At 70.8% G+C, this 18926-nt stretch overlaps 6 protein-coding genes across 6 annotated transcripts; 4 read left to right on the plus strand and 2 right to left on the minus strand.

The window, feature by feature from the left end:
- Window positions 1-2019: 2019 nt before the first annotated feature.
- AURANDRAFT_17949 (hypothetical protein) lies at window positions 2020-2235 on the plus strand (the record flags this gene model as incomplete). The annotated part of the gene is made up of 1 exon (XM_009035343.1): window positions 2020-2235. A coding segment is annotated over one exon (216 nt), but the record flags the coding sequence as incomplete, so codon positions are not given.
- Window positions 2236-2939: 704 nt separating this feature from the next.
- On the minus strand, window positions 2940-5078 carry AURANDRAFT_61519 (hypothetical protein; the record flags this gene model as incomplete). The annotated part of the gene is made up of 1 exon (XM_009035856.1): window positions 2940-5078. The coding sequence occupies one exon, from the start codon at window positions 5076-5078 to the stop codon at window positions 2940-2942; it is 2139 nt and encodes a 712-aa protein (XP_009034104.1).
- A 187-nt stretch (window positions 5079-5265) lies between these two features.
- On the plus strand, window positions 5266-6390 carry AURANDRAFT_20814 (hypothetical protein; the record flags this gene model as incomplete). The annotated part of the gene is made up of 2 exons (XM_009035344.1): window positions 5266-5571; window positions 5659-6390. 2 exons carry the CDS (start codon window positions 5266-5268, stop codon window positions 6388-6390), a joined length of 1038 nt encoding a protein of 345 aa, XP_009033592.1.
- Window positions 6391-7808: 1418 nt separating this feature from the next.
- Window positions 7809-9200, plus strand: AURANDRAFT_52403 (hypothetical protein; the record flags this gene model as incomplete). Its single annotated transcript, XM_009035345.1, has 1 exon — window positions 7809-9200. One exon carries the CDS (start codon window positions 7924-7926, stop codon window positions 9169-9171), a length of 1248 nt encoding a protein of 415 aa, XP_009033593.1.
- A 1708-nt stretch (window positions 9201-10908) lies between these two features.
- Window positions 10909-11388, plus strand: AURANDRAFT_15531 (hypothetical protein; the record flags this gene model as incomplete). The annotated part of the gene is made up of 1 exon (XM_009035346.1): window positions 10909-11388. A coding segment is annotated over one exon (480 nt), but the record flags the coding sequence as incomplete, so codon positions are not given.
- Window positions 11389-12945: 1557 nt separating this feature from the next.
- On the minus strand, window positions 12946-14340 carry AURANDRAFT_61521 (hypothetical protein; the record flags this gene model as incomplete). The annotated part of the gene is made up of 1 exon (XM_009035855.1): window positions 12946-14340. The coding sequence occupies one exon, from the start codon at window positions 14338-14340 to the stop codon at window positions 12946-12948; it is 1395 nt and encodes a 464-aa protein (XP_009034103.1).
- Between the last annotated feature and the right edge of the window lie 4586 nt (window positions 14341-18926).

Raw genomic sequence — 18926 nt, forward strand, 5'->3', positions numbered from 1 at the left:
GGCGCCTTCGAGGAGCTCCCCTAGCTTCATTAGACGAGGACCTGGTCGTCGAGCTTGAAGCGCAGGTAGGCGACCTTGCCGCCGAGGTCGACGCGCTCCACGAGCATGAACCCCGCCTGCTTGATCGAGTCCCAGAGCCAGGACGACACGTCGCGGAACCGCGCCTCCTCGATGAGGACGAGGTCCGCGAGCTCGCCGGCGACCTTGCCCGCGGAGACGCAGGTCTTGAGCGTCGCGATCAACTTCGCGTGCGATCCGGGATCGTAGCCGACGTCCGCTCCTAAGACGATCGTCGGGTTGAACGCCGTCGCGACGGCCGTCGCCGCGGCCTCGTCGCCCCACTCGAGGAGCGCCGTCGAGCAGCGCGGCCGGTGCGCGTCGCCGAAGTTCGCCGCCGCGGCGTCGAGGCACCGGGGCTGGCCGTCGGTCAGGAGCACCGTCGCGGCGCCGTAGCGCTCCGCGACCGCGATGCCGGCGACGCCGCAGCCGCAGCCGACCTCGAGCACGCGGCAGTCCGGCGGCAGGAAGACGAGGTGCTCGAGGAGCGCCGCCGCGAACTTGCAGCCGCCGTTCCACGCGGCGGAGCCGGACGTGTCGACGCCGTCGCGCTCCGGCGGCGGCGCGGCGCCCGCGATGGTCGACAGCTCGAGGTTGCCCACGGTGATGCGGCCCGCGGCCACGGGCATGAGCGGGTTCGCGGGCGCCGGCGGGCCGCCCTCGACCTTGCGCTGCATGACGATCTGCTCCGCCATGGTCGCGTGCGGCGCGGCGCGGTGTCGAGTGAGCGGTGCGGCTTTTTGTGCGTTGAGTGCTCTAGGCGCGGCTCGGTGCGGCGACGCTGGCTGTCACGTTGCGCGCGCGTCCGCTCGCGCGCTCGCACGACGATCGACGACGACGCTGGCGGCGAGGCAGTCGGTCCACTGCCAGTCGAGCAGCTCAAACAAACCAAAAACACCACCCGCCTCGTCGCGCGCACGCCGCCCGCAAGCGCCGTCAAACGCGACAACTGGTCGCCTGCACGCTCGCGACACCTCTCCTGTACCCGCGCGTCAAGGGACGCGAGCGCGGCGAGTTTTTCCGGGCGCGCAAGCCGGTGGCAACCTCATCAACTGTCAGTCTCTAACGATGCCGCGCGAGGCCGTCGAGGCGCGCCAGAAGGCGCTGGAGGAGAAGCGGCGGCGCATCGAGGCGCTCAAGGCGCAAAAGGCCGAGCGCGCCAAGGCGGCGACGGCCCAGGCGAGCGCGGCGACGAAGTCGTTCAAGGCCGAGAGCCTGCGGACGTACGTCGACGGCCTGCTCGCGACGGCGCCGCCGGCCGACGCGCCGCCGCCGCCGCCGGCGACGCCGACGCCGCGGGCGCCCGAGGACGTGCCGCTGCCGCCGCCGCCGTCGCCGTCGCCCGTCGTCGCGCGGTCCGCGGCCGCGAGCCCGCCGCGCGCCCGTTCCGCGCCGTCGCTGAGCCAGGGCACGCAGACGGAGGCGCCGCCCGACGCCGACGGCGCCGAGGCCGCCGCCGCCGAAGCCGCGTCGGGCCGCCTCGCCGCCGCCGCGGAGGCGCGCGCGAAGGCGCACGCCGTCTCCGACGAAACGGCCAAGGCGACCGCGGCGCTCGGCGACGCGGAATCGAAGGCCAACGTCGTCGACGAGGCGCTCGTGATGGCCTCCCTCGCCAAGACGTCCCGCCTCGTGGAGCGCTGCTTAGGCGAGCGGCGCGTCTTCGACGCTTTGGCCGTCGCGGACGTCGCGGACGCGTCGGCCGCGCGCGACGGCCGCGCCGCGGCGTTCGCCGACGAGCCTTTGGCGGTCTTCTCCGCGCCGGAGGCGGGCCTCTGCCTCACGGGCGTCTGCTGGGCGCCCCACGCGCCGGACCTCCTGGCCTGCGCCTACGCGAAGCCCGCGGGGGGCACCGTCGACGGCTACGACGGCGCGGTCCGGCTCTGGTCGCACGCGCGCCACGCGACGCCTGACGCGACGTTCGCGTGCCAGTCGCCCGTGACCTGCGTCGCCTTCGACGAGGCGAACCCGAGTTTAGTACTCGGGGGCACCTACTCGGGCCAGGTCGTTTTGTGGGACGTCCGGTCGCCGTCGACCTTACCGACGATGCGGTCGCCGCTCGACGCCGCCGCGCCGCACGGCCGGCCCGTCGCCAAGCTCCGCGCGCGCGGCGACGCCGTGCTGACCGTGTCCGCCGACGGCGCCGTCTGCTACTGGTCGTCGTCCCAGCTCCAGCGGCCCATCGAGGCCCACGCGCTCAAGTGCGGGTCCGCCACCGTCGCGGCGTCCGCCGTCGACTTCGCGGATCCCGCCGTCGACGACCGCGACGTTTACGTCGGCTGCGAGGAGGGCAAGGTCTACCGGGCGAAGTGCGGCGGCGGCGACGAGGGCGGCGCGGGCCGATGCCGCGCGCTCGACGACCGGGGCGCGCCCCACGTGGGCCTGGTCACCGCCGTCGCCGCGCACCCGGCGAGTCGCCGCGACGACGCGCGGCGCGCCGACGCGCTGGGCCTGCGCCGGGGCCTGGTGGCGTCGTCGTCCGTCGACTGGACGGCGAAGCTCTGGTGCGGCGGGGCGCTGCTGGCGTCGCTGGACCACGGGAACCACGCGTACGTCACCGACGCGTGCTGGGCGCCGAAACGCGCCGCCCTCCTCGCGACGGCGTCCTCCTCCGGCGACGTCGCCGTCTGGTCCGCGGCGGCGACGCGCGGCGGCGGCCGCGTCGCGCCCGCGCGCGCCGTGTCCGACGGCCCGCTCACGGCCCTCGCCTTCGCGGACGACTCCCGGCGCCTCGCCGTCGGCGACGCCTACGGCGCCGCGACGGTCCTCGCGCTCGCGCCGGACCTCGTCGCCCCCGACGCCGCCGAGGACGCGCGCCTCGACGAGGTCCTCGCGGCCCTGCAGCCGCGCGCCTCGTCCTAAGAGAAGCAAGCAAGGGCCGTTTCTTAGGCGAGGCAGAGCCGGGAGCCGCAGTCCGGGTCCTCCGAGTCGTCGGCGGCGAGCTCCGCGAGGAGCGCCGCGCGCTGCGAGCCTCGTCGCCGCCGCGGCGGCGCGCCGAGATCGCCCTGGAGGTCCTCGAGGTCCCGCGCGAGGCGGTCCCGCCGCGCGCGCCACGCGTCGCCCGCCGCGGAGCCGGCGCCGAGGCGCGCCGCGGCCGCGTCCGCCTCCTCGAGGCGCGCCAGCAGGTCGCGCTCCGCGTCCGCCGGCGGCGCGACCGCCGGCGCGACCGCCGGCGGCGGCGGCCGCGGCGCGGCGAGGGGGGTGCCCCGCGGCGGCGGCGGCCGGAAGGGGCTGCCCGGCGGCAGCGGCGCCGCGGCGTAGACGCTCCCGCGCTTCTTGGACTCGTCGCCGCCGGACGTGAGCGCGTCGACGAGGTCGCGGTTCCGCTTGTAGACCGTCGCGAGCGACGCGCGCTCCTCGTGGTGCGCGCGGCGCTCGACGCGCGCGGCGCGGACGTCGCGCCCGAGCTTCACCAAGGCCCAGAAGACGCGCGCGTAGAGCAGCGGCGTCGTCGCCGCCGGGTGCCGCGCGCAGACCTCGAAGATGTCGGCGCGCCGGATCGTCGCGACCTCGCAGAACTTGAGGACGACGGCCATGGGCGGCGGCTCGTCGTCGGAGACCAGAAAGTCGAAGAAAAGCGCGTCGCCGATCATCTTGAGGCGCCCCTTCGTGCCGATGAAGCCGTGGTTCGTGATGATCATGAGCGTCTTCTGCACGTTGACGATCTCCTCTGGCGCGAAGAGCAGGTGCCCGAGCGTCTTGAAGATCTCCAGTTTCACGATCGCGTCGAGCTTCGTGAAGTAGGGCACGACGTTCAGCAGCACCACAAACACGTTCTCGGCCACGGACTCCTGCAGCCCGGGGCTCAGCAGCTCCACGAGGTCGCCGTAGTGCTCGCGGCGCTGCACGTTCGCGGACCCTAACAGGTACTCGCGCGCCTCGCGCCGGAGCGGCGTGCACACCTGCAAATCCACCAACATGCGATTGATCTGGTCGTAGCGCTGATTATACGTAATATGGTCGCTGTCGAGCGTCGCCACGGTCTGCGTGATCGCCGCGATGATCAAAGACCAGAGCATGCCCCCGAATAGAATCATGAGCGTCGCGACGGAGCGCTCCGCGACGTTCTTCGGCAGCACGTCCCCGTAGCCCACGGTCGTCAGCGTCGTCAGCGTAAAATACAACGACATCAAATACTGGAACTTGGGGTCCCGGATGTTCCAGCCGCCGCGGTCCGGCCCGGAGTCGCCGCCGTCCAAATACGCGGCCATCCACGTGTTTTCGATCGGCGCGCTGTTGTTGCCCACGTAGCCCCAGAGGCACGCGAGCCAGTGGGACGCAATCACAAAACCGCAGATCACCGACGCGATGTTCGACATGCCGATGGACATCGTGTTGTCGGATCGGTAGCGCAGCAACAGCCGCGACGTCCGGTACATCCTCAGCAGCTTCGTCAGCCGCAGCAGCCGCAGCAGCTTCAGCGCTCTCACTTCCCGCCCCGCCGTGTAGGGCCCCGCCAGCAGGCTCAGGTACCCAAAGGGGACGATGGACACGAAGTCCAAAGCGAACGCCGTCCGCAGGTAGTGGCGCGTGATCCCCCTGTGGTTCCGGATCCAGAAGCCGCCCTGCGACTCCGGCAGCTGGACGTGCGTGAAGAACTGGAGCATGACGTCGAAGACGAAAACGCTCCAGACGAGCAAGTTGCCCAGCGATAACAGAAACAACCCCCACCGGTCGCCCGTCGCCGACCACGCGTTGATGCGCCGCGCGAACGCGATCTCCGCGGGCGGCACGAGCACCGTGTAGACCAGCGCCAGCGACACGGTCACGTCCCACTGGTGCATGGCCCGGGACGCCAGCGGGTCGATCGTGAACTTGCCCACGCTGAGCTTGTCCAAACGATGCGCGATCTTCGTGTGCGTGAGCTGCGCGCGCTCGCGCGTGCCGTCGTAGAGGCCCTCGAGGAAGCGCTGCGTCTTCGACCGGCCCGCGCGGAAGATCTCGCTGCTCGGCGGGTACTTGGTCGAGAGCGTGCGCGTGAGCTCGAGCTTCGTCTCGGTCCAGCTCGCCCGGTGCTGCGCCATCGGTTTCCGTCGATGGGTTGCCGGTCGCTGTGGAATGCCTCGCCGGGAGCCGCGGCGCGGGCTGGGAAGCCGCAAGACGTTTGTCGGGGCTGCCCCCCAGCTGAAAAACTCTCGCGGCAGCGTCAGTGCAATAGCACGGCAGCATCCACCTGTGGAATGCGAAATTAGCATTGTTTTTGGAGCCACGATGTGTGCGATTCTTTGGGTCATTTGCGCGCTGGGGGCAGCGTCAACCGTGTCGTCGAATTCGCTCCGCACCGCCGATGGGGCCGTGGCATCGGACGTCGTCGCCGATGGGGCGTCGACGTTCCTGATCATGGCGGACTGGGGCGGCCAGGACGCGGCGCCCTTTTACACGCCCGCGGAGAAGAAGGTGGCGGCGAGCATGGGCAGCATGGGCGCGAACGCCTCCTTTGCCCTGGCCATCGGGGACAACTTCTACTACTCCGGCGTGGCAGACGTCGGCAGCGCGCGCTTCAAGGCGACCTTCGAGGTGACGCAGCCCGGCGTCTCTTTTTCCGGGATTCCGAACGAGACGCGTTTCTTTTTCCGGGATTCCGAACGAGACGCGTTTCTTTAGGACGTCTTCGACGACCCGAGCCTCGCGGCGCCGAAGTTCTTCAAGGTCGTCGCCGGCAACCACGACCACGTCGGCAACGTCAGCGCGCAGCTGGCCTACGCGGCGCCGGACGCGTCGCGCTGGCACTTCCCGGCGCTCTACCACGCCTTCGTCGAGACGGCGGCCGACGGGACGACGCTGGAAGTGGTGATGATCGACACGGTCGAGCTCGCGGGCGACTCGGGCGACGACCTCGCCGGCTGGCAACTGCCGGGCCCGGCGTCCCGGCTCCGCTCGGAGGCCCAGTGGGCCTGGATCGACGCGACGCTCGCGGCCTCCACCGCCTCCTACCTGATCGTCGCGGGCCACTACCCCATCCTGTCCGTCTGCGAGCACGGGCCGACGACGCAGCTGATCGACCGCCTCGCGCCCCTCATGGCCGCGGCGAACGCGTCGGCCTACCTCGCGGGCCACGACCACTGCGCCGAGTACCTCGAGCACTACGGCTTCGCGCACCACGGCGTCGGCGCCGCGCACCTCTACGACGCGTCCACGGCCCACGCGGCGGCCGTGCCGTCCGCGTCGCTCAAGTGGCACTACCTGCCGGGCGACGCGCCGTCGACGAAGGACGACGCGTCCCGGGGGGCCTTCGCCGCCGCGACGTGGGACGGCGCGAGCCTCCGCGTGGTCCACTACGACCAGGACGGCGCGGAGATCTTCGCCGCGCCGCCAGTGCCGCCCCGGGGCTCCTAGGCGCACAGGAAAACACGCTTAATAGTCGTCGTCGCTGTCGCCGGCGAGGCCGCCGCCGCCCGGGAACCCGCCCGGGACCACGCCCATGGTCTTGAGGTACGCCGCGAACGCGGGCGGCAGGCCCGCGGCCTTGAACTTCGCCGCGCCGCCGCCCGCGAACATCGGCGCGCCGCCGCCGACCGCGGGCGGGCCGCCGCCGGCGAAGCAGCCCGGCGCCGGGAGCCCCTTGCCCTTGCGGCTCCGGGGCAGGCCGTCGTCCGGCCGCGCGTTGCCCGCGGCCTTGGCGATGTCCGCGATGGCGCGCCGCAGCTTCTTCTCCGCGCGGCTCCAGTTCTGGCGGTCGACGAGGTAGCAGGGCAGGAGCTGGTCGCTGTCGAAGAAGACGAGCTGCGGGCAGCCGTCGGCCTCGTAGCCGAGGTGCGAGTCGAAGCCGGCGCGCTTCGGCTTGCCGCGGTCGTGCTTCTGCGTCGCCTTGTGCTGCTTCCCGGGCAACGCCAAACACGCGAAGACGATGGCGTCCTTCGCGTAGGCGAACGCGAGCTCGTGGCGCGTCGACGTGTAGATGCCGCGGCCGAAGTAGCCGTCGTCCGTGGCGTGCTTGACGTTGCGGCCGTCGGGCACGGCCAGGTTGCCGTCCATGATCTTCCGGAAGTTCGCGCGCGACGTGCCGTGGTAGACGATCGTGAGCGGCGTCGACCGCTCGCCGCGCCTCGAGCCGCTCCGCTTGACGGGCGCGCGCGCGAGCATCTTCGCCTGCATCTCGAAGAACTTGACCGCGTGGTCGAAGTTGATCGCCGTGTTCGTCGAGCTGAGGCCGTCCTTGCCGCAGTCGCGGAGCGACCCGGGGCCGTCCGTGTACCGCATGGCCAGGCCCATGGGCGTGCCGCCGTCGGGCACCTCCTCGTCCTTCGCCTTCTTCGCCCGCGCCGCGTCGTCGGCCTTCTTCGCCTGCTTCGCCTCGTCGGCCGCGAGCTTCCGGGCGACGTCGCCGTCGCGCCGCTCGTCGGCCGCGAGCTTCCGGGCGACGTCGCCGTCGCGCCGCTCGTCGGTTTTGCGCTTCTTCCGAGCGGCGGCCTCGAAGTCGCGGCGCGCGCGCGCCTGGTCCGCCCGGTCCCGCGCGGCGAGCTTCTCCGCGAGCGCCTTGTCGGTCGCCTCCTGCGCGCTCGGCGACGCCGCGGGCGCGCTCGTCGTCTTGACGAACTCGACGTCCGACGCGCGTTTCCGCTTCTTCGGCGGACTCAGGACCTGGACCTCGGCGTCGAAGCGGCCGGAGTCGCGCGTCAGATCCACGACGCCTTCGTCCTCGTCGTCGCAGAGATCGATAGTGAAGTCCGCCATTTGATCGGGGGCGGCGCGGCGCGCGCGTCGACGTCGTTCCTGGCGCCGGCGCCCACGACACCGGGGACGCGACCCGGCGCGTTCCGCCACACCGCCGCGGCAGCCGCCGCCGTCGCGACGCTCCTCGAGGCCTTCCTCGCACACCGTGCCCGCGCGCGCGTCCAGCGCATCGCCATCCACCGCACCGGCTCGACCATGGTCGACTGGTTCGAGGCGCTCTTCGGCTTCCCGGAGCGCGGTGCGGACGTGCAACAGGTGCTCGTCGTCGACGGCGACGAGCTGACGAGCCCCGTGAACGGCGCGCGCTACGGCATCGGCGTCTTCGGCACGCCGTCGCTCGGCGAGCTGCGCGCCGAGGTCGCGCGGCTCGCGGCGGCGCGCGAGCGCCCCGCGGGCGGCGCGTCGTCGTTCCGGAACGTGCTCGGCGACGCCGCGAAGTTCCACGGCGACAACCCGGGCGCGACGTTCCAGGTCGCGTCCCAGTTCAACTGCCTCGAGTTCGTCGGCCCGAACGTCGTGCCCGAGGACGGCGTCGCGGGCTACGCGCACGACCGCACGCAGGGGCCCTGCTGCGCGATCGCGTGCGGACCCGCGACGGTCTACCGCAACTACTTCGCGAACGTCGACGGCCAGGTCGGCCAGACGCGGGAGCGCCAGCTCGAGAATTTGGGCGACGTGCTCGACGCGCTGGGGCCCGTCGAGGGGTTCGACGTCCGGGGCGGCTACACGCTGGCCGACGACCGCGCGTTGGACCTTCTCTCCGAGAAGATCGGCGGCCTGGACGCGCGGGCCTACGACGACGTCTGCGCGAAGCTGCGCGTCGGCGTGCAGGTCGGCTGCCAGGTCACGGCGCTCGACTGGGGCCGCCGGCTCGTCGGCGACCGGGACCACGCGGTGACCCAGGTCTTCGGCAGCGCGTGCTCCGTCGCCTACTCGCGTAACGCGCCCGCCAAGTGGAAGCCCCTGGCGTCCCTCGTGCTCCGCGCGTCCTACGAGGCGACGCTGCTCGTCGCGGCGCGGAACGCGCTCGAGCGGCCCGACGACGCCGCCGCGCGGCGCGTCTACCTCACGGCCATCGGCGGCGGCGTCTTCGGCAACCCGCTCTCGTGGATCGGCGACGCGGTGTCGCGCGCGCTCGCGGCCGCCGACGCGTTGGCGGGCGTGCCCCTCGACGTGAACTTGGTGACCTACTGCGCGCCCGTGCCCCGGCCCTTCCTCGAGATCGCCGCGGCGCGCGAGGCGCGCGCGCCGCCGCCGAGCCGGAAGCGCGACCGGTCGCCCGCGCCCGCGCCGGCGACGGAGGCGCCCGCCGCGGCGACGCCGCCGCCGCCGCCGCCCGGCGGCCCCGACGTGTCCCTCGAGGCGCTCAAGTCCGACGCGCCGAAGCCGGACGTGAGCCTCGCGGCGCTCCTCGCGAAGGCGCGCGCCAAGGCGGCGAAGTAGGCGCTACGGCTTAATCTGCAGCAGGACGCAGTCGGGCAGGTCCACGGGCGCGTCGCCGAGGCCCTTGATGGGCTGCATGGCGCAGTTCCAGGGGAACGTGAGGCGGAGCGGCCCGCCGCGGACGGGCGTCTCGCCGTCGGCCTCGGTGTGGAGCAGGATGCCCTTCATGAGGTCCTTGCTCGAGATGGGCAGCGTCGTCAACGCCTCCTCGGGGTTCTCCGGGTCGTCGTCGCGCGACGTGAACACGGCGCCGGAGCACGTCAGCGCGAGCGACAGGAACTCGCCGGGGCAGGACGCGATCAAAGCGCCCATGGACGCGCCGAGCTTGCCCGTGTGCTTGCCCTCCGCGGGCGTGTGCGGCAGCTCCTTGAGCGTGGCCACGGGGATCTGCGCGGCCTTGCCGCCGGCGACCTGCGTGGAATTCGAGGTCCTGACCAAACTTCGCGCCTCTCTCGCTCGGTCACGTCGACGTCGTTTTGGCAGATTTTGGGACGATTCGAGTGCTCTCGTCGAGTTCTCGAAGCACGGCGGAACATATCGCGTCGAAACGGTCGCGTAGGCTCACATTGAAGTCGGGTTGAAGATGCCGCGCGGCCCGCGACGATCGTGAAGACGGGCTTCCCCGACTCGTACGCGGCGCCCGCGTCCTCGGCCATCTTCGTCGCCAGCGCCGCCAGCTCCGCGGCGCTGGGCACCTCGAGGGGCCGCCCGCCGTACATGCCCCGCGCGAGGCCCCGGACCTGCGCGACGCCGCTCCCCTGCGCCTCGTAGAAGCCCTTGTGCCGCCGCGCGAGCGGGGGCGACGACGGCGGCAGGTCGCAGAACCGGGCTTTCGAGACGACCCAGCCGTACATGGGCGAGCCGTCCCAGCCGCGGGCGTAGTCCGTCTTGTCGATGCGGTGCTTCGCCGCGTCGCCGTCGAACGCCTTCTCGGAATCGTACTCGAAGCACGACTCGAAGACGACGAAGCCGACCTGGGCGGGAAAAGGGTGATTCAACGTCGCTTCAACGTGAGTGGTCCGCGCGCGCGCGTTCCGGAAAAAGCATCCACGCTTCGGGACCGTTCCGAGAGATGATCGCTCGTCCAAAAATCAGCCGAAACGAGTGGAAAACGGCCGAGAGAGGAGCCTTTGACGTTGGAAATGTCGCGCTCTTTTGCTGCCCTGAAGCCGACGAGCAGGCCCGCCCCCTGGTCGGGCGCCTCGCCGAGCGTCGACAGCCCGGGCTCGTCCTTCGTCTCGAGGACGGCGACCTCGACGTTCGTGGCCCAGCTCGGCAGCTCGTAGCGCCGCGTCTCCACCGTCTTGCTGCCGTCGGCGAGGTACCGCGCCATGGGCTGCTGCACCTCGAGGCACAGCGGCTTCGACGGGTCCGCGAGGCCGAGCACGTCCCACGCGCTGTCCTCGGCGAAGCTGGCCATGAGTGTCTACTTGGGGCAGCCTCAGCGCATCGATTCGAACCCCCTAAACTGGTTTGTTGCCGTGCGCTTGAGAACGACAACATCTCGAAGCTTTCTCGGGCCGCGTCACACCGTCCGCTCGAGCTCTGCGTCGAATCCTGTGTCGTTGCGGCGGTCGCGAGCGCCGTGAGGGGCGCGCTGGGCGCCCTCGCGCATACATCGCAGCCATGCGGCGCCTCGCGCTCGCCGCGCTGCTCGCGACCATTTCCGCGCTCAGCCCCTCCACAGCAAAGATCGCCGCGCAGCAGCAGCGGCTCAACTCGTTGACCGGCTTCAACGCCCTGGTGCTGAACGCCGACTACCAGCCCCTGTCCTTCCTCCCGCTCTCCGTGTGGAGCTGGCAGGACGCCATCAAGGCCGCGTGGCAGGGGCGCGTGGACGTCGTCGCGGAGCACGACGTCACGATCCGCTCCGCGTCCGCGTCCTTCGCGGTGCCGTCCGTCGTCGTGCTGCGCAACTACGAGCCGAGATCCATCAAGGCGCCCCGCTACTCGAAGCGGCTGCTCTTATTGCGCGACGGCTACTGCTGCCAGTACTGCCGGCAAAGATTCCACTCGTCGCAGCTGACGGCGGACCACGTGATCCCGCGCGCGGCCGGCGGCAAGAGCTCCTGGGACAACGTCGTCGCGTCCTGCATGCCCTGCAACCACAAGAAGGGGTCGTTGCCGCCGAACAAGCTGAAGCACGTCGGCATGACGCGCGCGGACGACCCCTTCGAGCCGTCCGCGTACCAGCTCGAGGCGAAGGCGCGCCAGTTCTGCCTCGCCAAGTACAAGCGCGCCGACATCCCCGAGACCTGGGACGCCTACCTCCGCGAGGCCATCGACGCCGCCGACGACGCGTTCCAGCACGACGCGCCGCCGCGGACTCGGCGCGGCAAGGCCGGCAAGGCGCACCACCTGCCGGCCCTGGCCAAGCCCGCGCCGGGCGTCGTTTTGAGCTCGCGGTAGGCGGGACCGCGCGCGGGCGGGCGACGACGCGCGCGTACACTATACATAGAAGAGTATGAGTTTTTTAGCGGCACCCCTACGGGCCGCGCGTCGTCGTCGTCGTCGCCGCCGTCGAGGAAGCGTCGCCGCCCGCGTCGTCGCGTTCCGTCGCAAGCAGCAGCAGCAGCGGCGGCGCGGAAACGTCGTCGTCGTACGCCGCGCGCCTGAGTTCGTTCGAAACGCGTCGCCCGAAGAGAGAAAAACACCTGCGAAATTTCCAAGAAGAAGCGACGCGAAACCCCCCTAGGCCCGAAGCGTGCCGCCGGAATGAAGAGTAACCGCAGCAGATCCCAAGGGAAGCCGTCAGCCATTCCGCGGAGAACCCAGAAGGAAAGGAGCGAGGAATTAAGCGAGAAGAAACGGGGGAGTCCAGTCGAGCGAGGGGAAGTCAAAACGTGGCGCACCGAACCTCGTTGGGAAAACACACTGTTGTAATTGTCGGCATCTGTCCCAGCATCATTGTCGGAGATCTATAGGTCGTCGTCGGAATCGTCGTCGGAATCGCTCTCGTCGAGGGGCCGCCACTGGCGCCCCTCGCGCCGCCCGGGCGTGACGACGACGTTCAGCCGGCGCGCCGAGGCCAGCGCCGCGCGCCGCAGGGCCTCCTCCGCGAGGTCTCTCTGATCCGCCGCAAGGTCTCTCTCGATCGGGGCTGCCTGGGTGTCCGTTTCCATCGCCTCGGTCTGCCACATGCTGTCGTCCTCGACGACGGCGGGCACGGGCGTCGACGCGCGGGTCGCGGGGGCGAAGGGGGACATGGCGTCGTCGGCGGGGCGCTTCGCGCAGCACGGGCGGGACGTCAGACGACGACGACGATGTTCGCGAACGCGCTTTGCTTCCGATCGCCAGACGATGCTGCTGGCAACGAGCAGCCATATTGAACCGCCAGAACCCACGCTGCCCCGGCGATTCGGCTCTCCGGCTGCGCGTCGAGCAGCGTCCTGCGGCCGTGACGACTTTCGAGAGATTCGACCGGGAAAACAAGGAAAATTTGTCACTGACGTTGCCTGGTAGGCGTCGAGAACATGGGCAGCGACAACGCCAAGCGCGCGAAACTGCTCTCGCAATGGCCGGCTGAAAAGCTCGTAGTCTTGCCGTTGATGTTCGCCATGCTCCTGTGCACGGTCGGGATCGCCATCGCCCAGTACGAGATGAGGCAATAGAAACGGATGCCTGGCATTGCGCTCTCGTTCTCGGACGCGATCGCGCGTGTTGCCACGCGCGCACCGCCGCGCCGCGCGGCGCGCCCGCTAAGAGTCGCGGTCGTCGCCGCGCCGCTCGGACGCCCCGCGCCGCTCGGACGCCCCGCGCGTCGCCCGCTACGTGCTACGCGCCATTAAGCCGCCGCTTGCCCAGCGTCGCGCACTTGGCGTCGGCGCGCTTGGCGTCGGCGCGGGGGTCCGCGGCCGCGCGCCGGTGCTCGTCCGCGGCGTAGTGGAAGAGGTCCGCGAGCGCGCCGTCGACGTTCGCGCCGTAGTAGGCGACGTCGTGGGCGGAGACGAGGTGGTAGCGCGTCGTCTCGGACGCGTAGCGCTTCAGGGCCGAGCCGCGCGACGTGCCCTCGCCGCCGCCGTGGCCGCCGCCGAACTTGGCCGCGTCGCCGACCATGTCGAAGTCCTTCTTCAGGCGCCCGCCGGCGCACGCGCAGACTTCCCGGATCGTGTTCTGCGGGTCGAAGAGGAGGTCCTCGTAGCGCACGATCAGGCGCGGCAGGGTCGCGTCGTAGTACTCGCGGTACCAGACGTTCCAGAGGTCGAGGAGCGACGCGTAGACCTCCTCGGGGTGCTCCTTCCGGAACTTCACCGTCACCTTCGACCGGTTGTGGCCCAACAGCTCGCCGAGCTGCGCCGGGTCCAACGGCGACGGGCAGCAGGCCGGGTGCTTGCGGAAGTGGGCCGCGTAGGCGATGCGGCACATGGACCGCATCCACGTGATCGGGTCCTTGACGACGGCCACGGGCAAGATCTCCGTCAGATTAAAATGGTCCAGCGAGTCGACGACGTGGCCTAAATTCCGGTAGGCGAGCGGGTTGTGCTTGCCCCAGGGCGCCTGGAACGGGTAGCCGATGCACTCGCGGCGCGCCATCGCCTCCGTCTTCCTCTTCTGCCCCCACTCCCCGGGGCAGGCCAACGGCATGACGCAGTTCTTTCGTAATAAATTCGTCATCAGATTCGTGCCGCTGTTGAAGATGCCCGCCGTCGCCGCGCGCCGGAAGAGCGACGTCGTTTCGCGCCAGCCGGCGCAGCGGTCGAGGCCGACGATGCGCGGGCCGTCGCCGTACATGGCCGGCAGCTCCGCGCGGCGCCGCGGCGGCGGCGGCGGCACGCCGGCGCCGGGAGACGGCGCCGCCTCCTCGAGCTCCTCCGCGGCGTCCAAACCGCCGGGCAGCGGGCCCCGGACGCGATCCTCGAAGATCTGCCGCGCGTAGACGCGCTCCGGCTCCGTCGGCAGCGCCGCGAGGAGCGCCTCCTCGGCGTCGGAGAGCCGCAGGGAGCCCGGCGGCGGCCGCGGCGCCACCGGCGGCGGCGGCGGCCGCGCCGCGGCGGACGCGCGCCGGTCGTGGGACCGCGCGTGCAGGCCCATGCTCACGACCTGGAAGCCGAGCAGCCCGACCACGGCGCACTGGAGCGTGCCCACGCGCCGCGGCTTTACCTGGTCCTCGGCGGCCGGCCGGCCGCGAAACGACGGCTTAGCTAGCCCCATTAGAGGGCGAGCAGCCATCGTCACGAGCGCCGAGGCACAAAACCGACGTTGCCGAGGCCTTGAACTCACGGCACCTATTTCGTGCTGGCCGGGGGTGGAGCTGAAGTGCGGACAGTGTCCGCACTTCAGGATGAGGCACGGACAGGCCAAGTCTTGCGATGTGTGCGCCCCCTGGAGGCCCACCGGCGGTCACACCGTGTCCTAGGGGTTCATATGGACGCCGCTGACCCGCGGCGCGCTGCAATTCGGTGCCGGCGGCGCGAGCCGCAACGGTTTCGGACCGAGCGCGACGCCGTGGCGCCGGGGCCAGAGCGGCGCCCGCCGACGCCGTGGACCGTACCCGCGCCCCACACACGCCCACCGTATGTTAATCGACGCGCTCCGCCGAAAGATCGTTGGAAATCGCTGGGAATCCGGCCGCGGCGCGCCGCGAACTCGCTCCGCCGTAGCGCGACACCGTGGCGCCGAGGGCCAGGGCGGCGCCCGCCGACGCCGTGGACCGTACCGGCGGCCCAGACACGCCCACCGTATGTTGTTCGACGCGCTCCAACAACAAATTGTTGGAAATCGCTGGGAATCCGGCTGCGGCGCGCCGCGAACTCGCTCCGCCGTTGCGCGAGGACGCGCCGCTCGGCCGTCCGCGCGCAATTTTGCGTCGACCGATCACCATCGCTGTGTTCCGCCGGACGCATCGGCATCGTGGAGCTCGTCGAGGGCGACCCTCGCGGTTTTGGACGACCGCGCGCCGCGCGACACTCGCCGAGATCGTCGCGGCCGAGAACGAGCGGACGGCCACCGCGGCCCTGATGCGGCCGCGTCCGCGCCTCGCTCGGGGCCTCTGTCGGTCGCGCGTCCATCGCCAGTTACGAACGTCGCCGCGGGTTGCTGGGCAGATGCAGAGAGAGCCTTTTGGCACGCCCAGGGTCCCAAAACGGCTGTATTTTCACCTAAATTCATGCCAATATGGCTCGTTTGAGCGGCAGCTTGGCCCAGCTGGCTTTCTGCCAGCCCCGTTGTGTTTCTCCTACCTACGCCCCTGGAGCCTCGCGGCTCCTCCTGGGCTTGCTGGTCGCAGGCCAGCTACTTTTTTTGGCCAAACAGGCCAATTTTGGGCATCTTCTCAGCACAGGACCACTCATGATGATGGTGCTTCGGTACTACTCTCACGGAGTTCGAGGGACGCAGCAAGGTCCCCACCTTCTTTCTTTTACGCCTCCGGCGCCTTCGGCGCCTCTTCGGCGCCTCCGGCGCCGTTCCGGCGCCTTCGGCGCCGGTTTTTTTCTTTTTTTTTCCTCTTTTTTTCTCTTTTTTTGGTCTCTGCCAGCATGAAAAAAGTGCCGGACTTTGGCGGCGGCCAATGTCTGCGCGCAGTGCCCCCATCTGAGCGCCGCAACACCATGCGCCTGGAAGAGGACGACCTCCTCTCCGAGATCATGGCGGAGGAGGCGTCGGAGCACGCCTTCCTCGCCGACGTCATGGGCGAACCGCCGACCCTGTCCATGCCGCCGACGCGCCTCAACGGCCGGCGGACCCCGCCGAGTCCGCCGGCTTCGAAAGGCGGCTGCTGGGACGAGGTGCTGCGCCTCGGCGCGTCGCGGCGCGAGCTCGGCGGCGTCGTCGCGCGGCGCCTCGACCGGTGCGCCGCGCAAGCCAAAGCCGCCCTAAAAGAGGCGACGTCGAGCGACGAGCTCCGCGCGGCGCTCCACGGCGTCGGTCTCGCGGCCCAGGCGGCCGGCGACGCGGAGCGCGAGCGGCGCGCCCTCGAGGACGAGAGCGACGCCATCTTCGCGCGGCTCGGGCGCCCCGTCGACGGCGACGGCGACGGCGTCGGCGCGTGGGCGGGCCGCGAGCAGTTGACGGCCGCGCGCGACAAGGGCCGCGCCGAGGGCCGCGCCGAGGCCCTGGACGCCCTGGGCGAGCGCGAGCGCCTGCGCGTCAAGTGCGACCTCTACAAGGCTCGCGTCGCGGAGCTCGAAACCGAGCTCCGGAAAACGACGCCGCCGCCGTCGCCGGGCGCGTCGAGCGACGGTTTTCGGGATGTCGACCTCGGCGGCGGCGCCGCCGACGCCGAGCTCCTCGCGCGCTGCGAGAGCGCCGAGGGCCGCCTGGCCGCCCTCGTGGGCACGGAGCGGTTCCAGCGGCTCCGGGCGATGGAGACGGAGCTCGAGGAGCGCGACGAGACCATCGCGGCGCTGCGCGAGGCGCTCGACGTCGCCGCGGCGCCGCGGGAGGTGCCCGCGCGGACGTCGCCGCGGCGGTCGCCGGAGCTCGCCATCGACGGCCGGGGCGGCTTCTCGCCGCCGGCGCCCGCGGCGAAGCGGCCCGAAGGCGCCGCCGACGGCGGCGCCGCGCGCGAGGCCGCCGCCGCGCCGGCGGACAGCATCCGGGCGCTCGCCGCCGCGCCCCGCGCCCGGGAGATCCCGCGGGACGGGGCCGCCGGGCCGCCGCCGCCGGCCGCGCCGCCGCCGCCGCCCGCGCCGCCGCCGGCTTCGGACGCGTCGCGCGCGCCGCCGACGCCGACGTTCCGGGGGCTCATGAAGTCGACGTCGGACGTCGACTGGGACGACGCGTCCGACGGCGCGCCGAGCGCGCCGGCGACGCCCGTCGTCCGCGTGCCGGCGAGCCTCGGCCACCTGCTCCGGCCGGTGCCGGCGAGCGCGACGCACCACCGCGTCATCCAGCTCGACCCCGAGACCTTCATCGTCTAAAAAACGACCTTTTACACAGCGACACCACCCCTAGCGGCGCTCGTCGTCGTCCTGCATGTTGATCTCGTCGTCGTAGCCCGCGGAGTTGTCCGAGCTCGCGCCGGTGATGTCCTCGCCCGCGTCGTCGCACGCGGGCCAGTGGATGAGGGAGTCGTAGACGTAGGGGTAGTCGTCGTTGGACGGCGACATGAACTCGTAGAACTCGTAGTTCGTGTACGTCTCGTTGTTGCCGAGGAAGTTGCCGAAGGGCAGCAGGTCGTCCTCGCGGTGGCCCGGGCACGTGCCCTTGGAGCACACGGGCATGTCGAGGTCGCTCTGCACGTTGGACCAGTCGCAGACGACCTTCGTGTCCGACGCCACGTTGGACACGGCGTGGTCGTAGCCCCAGGTCTCGTCCAGATAGGTGTCCATCGCGTAGTACTCCTTCCGCTTCAACGCCACGAAGCGGTCCGCCAGGCCGTGGAGCGGCCAGAACGTCGGGTCGTAGGGCGCGGCCGACGTGAACATCTCGCCCGGGTGGCCCACAGAACAAATAGCCTTCATGACCTTCTCGAGGTCGCCGTTCGCCGTGCCGAGCCAGTCGTCGATGAACATGGAATTAAACACGTCGAGCCCGGACGTCTCGTAGACGCCCGCGTAGCCGCCGTACTCCTCGAGGATGGACGCGGGGCACTCGCAGGTGCAGTCGGCGTCGGGCGTGTCCAGCGAACAGTAGGCCGGGCAGCGCACGTAGCCCTGGCGCCACAGGAACTTGGAGGACAGCAGGAACTCCTGCGCGCCCATGCCTAAGGTCGCGTTCGGGTAGACGTTCCAGTGGCCGCCGAGCATGATGTGGATCTGGCCGTGGAGGATGCCGTTGAGGTAGTTGTTGATCAAAGCGATGGTCATGGAGTTGTACGCGTGGCGGAAGTGCTTGCAGCTCGGTAAGGTGTAGCCCGCGTCCTTCATGCCCACCGTGTAGCGGTAGCGCGTCACGTAGGGCGTCGGGTTCGTGTTCCAGGGGGAACGGAGTAATCCATACGGGTTGTGGACGCTCGTCGACGGCTCGGCCTTCTTCTTGACGGGCGTGAAGGCCCAGGGGCCGTTCGAGACGACGTGGGATTCGGTCTCGGGCGACGCCTGGCCGAACCAGTCCTCCTGGAACATCTGCGCCTGGGTCCAGTCGTCCAGCAGTTCGTCGAGCGTGTAGTCCCAGTAGGGCACGGTGATGGTCTCGTCGATGGCCTGGAGCGACTGCTCCATCAGGAGCGTGAACGCGATGTGGTGGACGACGAAGCCCGCGTCGTCGTGCCAGTGGTCGCAGGCCTTGTCCGCCGCGCCCTCGAGGTGCGTCGCGACGAGCTCCTCCATGCTCAGGTACTTCTTGCCGAACTGCTTGCGGCCGAGCTCGCCCTCGGTCGAATACATGATGCGCATCGCGGACAGGAACTGCTCCCGGTCCCGCTGCTTGAGGTCGTAGATGGACCGGCGCGTGAACTTCGAGAGCAGGTCGATCTTGAAGGCCTTGCCGTTCTGGAGGCGGCGCGCCGGGTCCGCCGACGTCGCGCGGACCTCGAGCGTGTGCCTGCCCGTCTTCGTGAGCGTGAGCTCGGGCGCGGCGCCGGCGTGGGTCGTCGCCTCGCCGTCGGGGTTCGTCAGGACCCACTCGTAGGCGTCGCCCGTCGCCGACCCGGCGACGCCGCCGACGACGGCCTCGAAGACCGTCGGCCGGTGGATCTCGATGACGTTCTTGAGCGGGTAGCCCTCGGCGACGGGCCGGCCGGCCTCGCGCTCGTACTCGTTGGACCAGGCGAAGGTGACGTCGCTCGAGTCCTCGTCGTTGGCCTTGGCGACGTGCCAGCCCCGGCAGCTGCTCGTGAGCTGCGCCTCGAGGGCGCTCGCGTCCTCGGCGTGCTG

Source organism: Aureococcus anophagefferens (genome assembly GCF_000186865.1).
Source record: "Aureococcus anophagefferens unplaced genomic scaffold AURANscaffold_3, whole genome shotgun sequence".
In the NCBI taxonomy this organism is placed as follows: Eukaryota; class Pelagophyceae; order Pelagomonadales; family Pelagomonadaceae; genus Aureococcus; species Aureococcus anophagefferens.